This window comes from Solea solea, chromosome 1 (assembly GCF_958295425.1).
Source record: "Solea solea chromosome 1, fSolSol10.1, whole genome shotgun sequence".
In the NCBI taxonomy this organism is placed as follows: domain Eukaryota; kingdom Metazoa; phylum Chordata; class Actinopteri; order Pleuronectiformes; family Soleidae; genus Solea; species Solea solea.
The window spans coordinates 26,103,900-26,110,265 of NC_081134.1; the positions used below are offsets into that span (position 1 = coordinate 26,103,900).

At 42.1% G+C, this 6,366-nt stretch overlaps 1 protein-coding gene across 1 annotated transcript; it reads left to right on the plus strand.

Annotated features, from left to right (window-relative positions):
• The first annotated feature begins 3,443 nt into the window (after positions 1-3,443).
• Positions 3,444-5,906, plus strand: LOC131470396 (adenylate kinase 8-like). The gene has a single exon (XM_058646193.1). It carries the CDS (start codon positions 3,874-3,876, stop codon positions 5,281-5,283), a length of 1,410 nt encoding a protein of 469 aa, XP_058502176.1. The 5' UTR covers positions 3,444-3,873; the 3' UTR covers positions 5,284-5,906.
• The last annotated feature ends 460 nt before the right edge of the window (positions 5,907-6,366 follow it).

The following is a 6,366-nucleotide window of genomic DNA, read 5'->3' on the forward strand; positions in this document are numbered from 1 at the left end:
AACAACATGTCGCGCACACACACACACACACTTGTACACCTAATAACAGAAAAACAACTGTACCTCTAATAATCACAGAAAAATAATGAGTTTGGATCAAGGTCAACCATGAACACAAACAGCCAGAGTGTGAAAAGCAGCACAAGCTGACAGTTACTGTTGAAACAGCTGATTGAAATGTGCTAATGAACCAATTCAGATTGACACTAATGTCAGAATTATGAGCTGATCTAGTGTCTGCACTCACTCCTACTATGGTGCTTCATCTAAGCCATGAAATGACCATCACTGTCATATTAGCCCTAATGAAAATACAACAGTGTCCACGTGCAATTAGCTCACACTGCTCTCAGATTATGGGGAGCATAAAGGGTGGATGTTAAAGTGAGATTGAGTGAGTGTCTGAAGGAAGGAACTCAGACACTGGACTTCCAGTGGTTTTACATCATCTTTAATGAGGGACCTCATAATCTTCAGTGGCTGCTGCACAAGATGGAGCTGAGAGGCGTTCAAAGGGAAAACTGTTAACTCTTCCTGACACCAGAGCCAGCGGGAGAACACTTGGAAAGACTTGGACTTGATAGATTAAGAGATGAATGGATGCAAAAGTGCACGGCAGGATTAGCAGAGGATGAAGGGAACAGATGATTGGCCGGTTGAAGCACTGGTCACAAACTATAGGGGAAGGATTTTGAACACATTAATTGTGGGGGGATTATTGAGCCATTCATATTCCTACAGCTTCAGTGCTCATTAGATGTTGATGTTTGTCGCCTTGAAGGAAAAAGAACGAGAATGTGAATCCTAAGAGCAAGCTAGTCTTATTAAAGGTTTATTTATTTTCAGTGACAGACTCTGAGGTTGTTCTTGTTTCTTTAAAGTTTCAGTGAAAACACATGGAACAACACACCAGCAGACTTTCTATTTAAATAAGAAAGTATATGTGGTTTTCCTTTGTGTCATTTTAGGGTGATTCATTGACATAAATGGAATTTACTACAAACAAGTGCATTTATAGAAGATTACAAGTGCTTTAAAATAATAAATAAAAAAGGTTCGGTTTTGTAGCCTTAGAATAATTATAAGCCTAATTATGTACTTTAAACAATGGCCTTGTTTTACACAGGCTGCCATCTTTGCTTTTATAGCAGCACAAACAGACAAACATATTTATTTACATTTTTGGCTTAAACCTGCACCAAAAACGTCATCAAACATTCAGAAACCCCCTAAAATTTGACATTTTTTTCTGCTCTTTACTTTTTAATTGCATTTTCTGAATTTTTTCTCATTGGAAAATGAGCTGGTCTGCCTTTGATCTGCATGTGGGTTGCCATAGGAACTGTGGTAGGGGATTTCATCGGCTTTGAGATTGCACATGAATCTAAGGCCACGAGGGTGAATATTCAGCACTCACAACTGCATTTTCTGCCAGAGATGCACATTTTCCAGTTAACCTGAGATTGTCAGGGTGTGATCTGCAGCTGCTCTGAAGATAAACCTTTTTTCTCTGGAGCCACACAGTGAGGTTCACGGCTGCATCAGCTGCACACGTGTGAGGGCTCAGGAAAAGCTGCTTTCTGCTTTAATTGATTATTTTTGACATTACGTTGTCTTTAATAAACGATGCTTTACTTCCATTTTTACACAAATTAGTGTCAAATCTGACTGAATAATGAGGCCAGAGCGACCACCAGAGTGATCCCTGTGTTTGTGACACAGTTTTTCTGACAATGTTCACAAACACAAACGAGCACAAAGTCCTACACTGGCCCAAAGTTTGACGTTACGACAGATTCCATAATGTGTTATTGTGTCATCGCAGCAGCAGTCAGCTGTGAACTGTGTGCTCAGGCTCACCAGTCAAAGTCTTTGAGACGTTCAGACTCTTTCACTGCATGGCCGTGTAATCATGAAAGTAAGAAGCTACGAGCCAGCGTTTCTCTTCATGTTGTTGTTTCTGCAGCAGCTGTTTCACTAAAACACTCTCAGTGTCAAGTGCTGATCACAAGGAGGCTACCATACTACATTTTTACCCAAACAATGTGTGGTACTGTGAAATCCTCATGAACAGACCAGGTTATATATGGCATTCAGACGTGTGAGCAGCTGTAGCTCTGTTCAGTGAAGACACCGAATCCACACGTCTCCATTGAGCAGCACTTGAATCGTGTTCACTGACTTGAAAGACGACAAACGGTTTGACTGCATGATTGTGGTAAGAATGTCAGAAAATGTGAACAGATCCATATTCAGCTTGTTTAGTATTTTAAAATGCAAAATGTCAAACCGTCCATGAGAGTCAGCAAAAAGTCAGGCCGACTTTAATGCACATGCACTATCAGCACAGCCCGAGGAAGCCTAAAAATATGTTTTTGGTATGTGTGCAGAGTCGGCACTTTTTACCTGCGACGCATTAGCTGCCATTTGGGGGCAGAGCGCTCTTAACTTATCCCTCGCAGGAGCTTGTAACAGCGAGAGGAGGAAACGAGGGCGATCCACAAATCTAACACTTTATCATCGGTGACCTCTAACATTGTCATTTGTGTCAGCATTCTCACGCTATTTAATATACTGTACGTAATCTCCACATCATGAGCTTACACTTACTGAAACCCATGAGTTCACACAAAGAGAGTAAAAAAAGTATCCACAGAAACTTGTGGAGTTGTAAAAAGAGAAACAGGAGAAATAATGTGAACCAGAGGGAGGAAAGATAGATTTCTATAATTATTGTTTTCTTTTTGAATAAAGACTATATCCATGTGTAATGTGATCAAAGATAACAACAGCAATTATAATGTCATCATTTTATAATAGCACCGATCGTAAAATAATATGAATAAGTAGTTAAATTATAGTATCAGATCTTATGTCTTTTTTTACGACCTCTGCATTTTCTGCTGCTGAATTTAGAAGTGACTTTTTCATTGATGTTGCTTTACATCACTGCATTAATCATAGTCTAAAAAGTCATTAGTTATAGTTACTAGTTACTAGTTACTTCTCCCATAAACTGAGTTAGTAACTGAGTTACTACATTGTAAAAGTAACCAGGGAAAGTAACTATTGCCTTATTTATTTTTGTTCAAATATGTAGAATTTGTTTTCTCCTTCTCCTTAATGAAACTTTAAATTCAACTGTATAATAAAATTGAATATTAATATGTTTAATGAGCGAAATGGAGATTTAACAGAATAAATGAACAGAAAACAATAATCTAAACTACTTCAATTTTGCTTTGGTCCATCAATCAGATTTAATAGATTATTGTAGATATTATCACATTATTACTATTTTTATGAACCTTTGATATTCATATACATTCTTGCCTTTTATCTTAATGAGGGAAAAGTAATGTCTGTACTTCCTGTTTGAAAACTCTACCTTAGAATTTGCTTGCGAATGCCCTGCCTCTGACTGGCTGAGCAGGACATTTTACTCGACCTTAGCCAATCATCATTACTTATGTGGTTGTCCCGCCCCCTCACCAAAGAAAAGAAAACAACTTTGAGAGCCTGGTCGGACGACAACAGCATCAGCAGCGCTGTAACTATGTGTTATAACTATTGAAACAGTAATTAGTGACAGTAGATTTTCCTGTTTCAGTCTTTATTTTAATGCAGGTTTTCCCATCGCTGTAAAACTGCACAACTTTCTCAACTGCACTTCCTTCAGGAAATGCACTTTTTGAGGTTGTGTGCTAAGATAAAAGCCACTGTGGAAATCAAAGCTGCTAAGGAAGAGTTAAGAACAGTAATCTTGAAAGTGGCTTTTAAGATTCAAAAGAACAGAACGTGATCTGCCATACAACACCAACCACTCACTGTGCAGCGTGTTCAGTAACACATTATTGTATTAACTCAGTCCTGATGGATGAGACGGTGAAGCCTCTGAGGATTCCCCCCAAGATGTCGGTTTATGCTGACAAACACGGCATCTTCCACCTTGTACAGAGCATGGTATCCAGTCTGGTTATTGATCGACCCGATGATCCTATCTCCTACCTGATTGGTTTTCTGCAGAGGAGCAGTGTGGACATTCCCAGGATTGTGCTGCTTGGTCCCCCGGCTGTTGGGAAACACACTGTGGCCAAGAAGCTGAGCACTGAACTGGGAGCTGTTCATGTGACCATGCAGAGTCTACTGCAGGACCAATCAGAGCTGGCTGAACAGACACACCAATACACACTCACACAGCAGAAGATCCCTGCAGAGATGCTGGTCCAAATGGTCAAGCAGAGACTGAACAAGGTGGACTGCTTCAACGGGGGCTGGGTGTTGGAGGGAATCCCTAAGACTCGTCTACAGGCGCTGAGTCTTCAGGAGGTCGGGGTCATCCCTGAACATGTTGTGATGCTTAATGCTTCTGATGATGTTTTGCGGGAGAGAAGGAAGGGAAAACTGGTGGACCCCCTGACTGGAGACGTGTACCACCAGACCTTCATCTGGAAGGTTGATGATGACGTTGCTCAGCGTCTGGAGAAGCAGCAGGACCGGTCAGAGAAACAGCACCAAGCTGAGCTGCAGCATTTCCGCTGCGAGGTCACAGGTCTCATGACAGCCTATCAACATGTCCTGAAGATCCTCAACAGTGACCAACCCTTTGACGACGTCTACCAAGAAGCAATGGCTTTCATCCATACTCACCGTCGCTCCAGAACTCCCAGAATTCTCCTGCTGGGTCCACCTGGATCAGGGAAGAGTCACCAGGCCAAACTGCTGTCCCAAAAATACAAGCTGGTGGACATCTGTTGTGGTCAGCTATTGAGGTCTATAGCAGCCGATGATTCAAGTCTGGGAGAGAAGATCCAACCGTACTTGGGTAACGGACAACCAGTTCCAAACATCCTTGTGCTACAGGTCCTGGAACATCGGCTGAGCCGAGTGGACTGCAGCTGCAGAGGCTGGGTGTTGCATGGGTTCCCTCGAGACCTGGAACAAGCCAGGATGCTGCAGGAGTCCCAGCAGCCGCCCAACAGAGTTTTCATCTTGGAGCTGACGGATGAAGTTTGTCTGGAGAGACTGAGTCAAAGAGCGACAGACCCAGTGAGCGGGGAGAGGTTTCACACTGTGACTCGACCTGCTCCAAGTGCTGAGGTCCAGGGTCGACTAAAGACCAGACCAGAAGACAGTGTACAGAGTGTGGCGAACGCTCTGAATCAGTACAGGACACACAACGATGATCTGCAGCCTATTTATCCAGATGGACATCACATCGATGCTGATCAGGATCCACAGTCTGTGTTTGAGGCTCTGGAGAGCAGATTGAATACTCTCTAATCGCTGGATCCACTTGGATCCACCATTGCCTGTACTTTTCCAAACTTTGTTCATTTTGGTGTTTTATTTTCAGTTTGTCTCGTCCAGACTTTCAGTTTTTTTTCTGCGTATACATGATTTCACTGATACATTGTTTTCTTGTCTCATGTTCACCATAGTGAGCTATGGTGATATTCATGTTCCTGTGTGGAAGTCAGTCTTAGACAGCTGTGATTTGTATGGGAATGGCAGAGCAGAAAGTGGCTGATGTTCTAACTCCAGAAGATGGTAATGACAGTAATGCAAGCTACAGTTAAACCACATAGAAGAAGAAGAAGCGTGATGTTTCTGCAGCTGGAGGCTGAGACTCAGACCAAACTTACTTTTGTCTTACTGAATCCATCTTCACCTTCTGTTTACAACAAAAACAAAGTACTTCACTGTGCAAATGTGACCCAGCCACGAGAAAACCAGCCACCAGTCGGCCCAGCACAAACCGGGTAAACAAAGAACAAAGGATTTTTTTTACAAAAAATCCGACATTTCCGTTCTTCACAGAATATGCAAGTTGACATTTCGAAGAAGCCACTCAATGTTTCAAATCACAGTATTGTGGGTCTTAAAATCATAAACGTTCTATTTGAATGATTGAATGGCTTTTTAATATGCTGCTGCTCACTGTGACTGCTGCTTATTACTGTGACTGCTGCTGCTCACTGTAACTGCTGCTTATTACTTTGACTGCTGCTTATTACTGTGACTGCTGCTTGGAGAAGCTGTGTGTGTGTTTTCACTGTTGAAAAACACTGCAGAAGAACAAAATCATGGCTGTTACAGCGCAAATCTTCGGCTGTAACGGAGGCAGAGTTTTCTGGTCATACTGACGCTGTTCTCACTTCTGCTGTGCTACGGAAGAAGAAGACGCAATGTGTAGTCGTGGACTTTCTCCAGAGTTTATACACAAACAGATGATTATTTAGCGGCCGAATGAAAGTGGCAGGACATGAGAATACCTGGACAGACACAGACCAGTACTGAGATGACGACATGACGCCAGCGATGAAAATAAAGCAGCCTGAACCTCTTATTAACCTTGTATCTTCT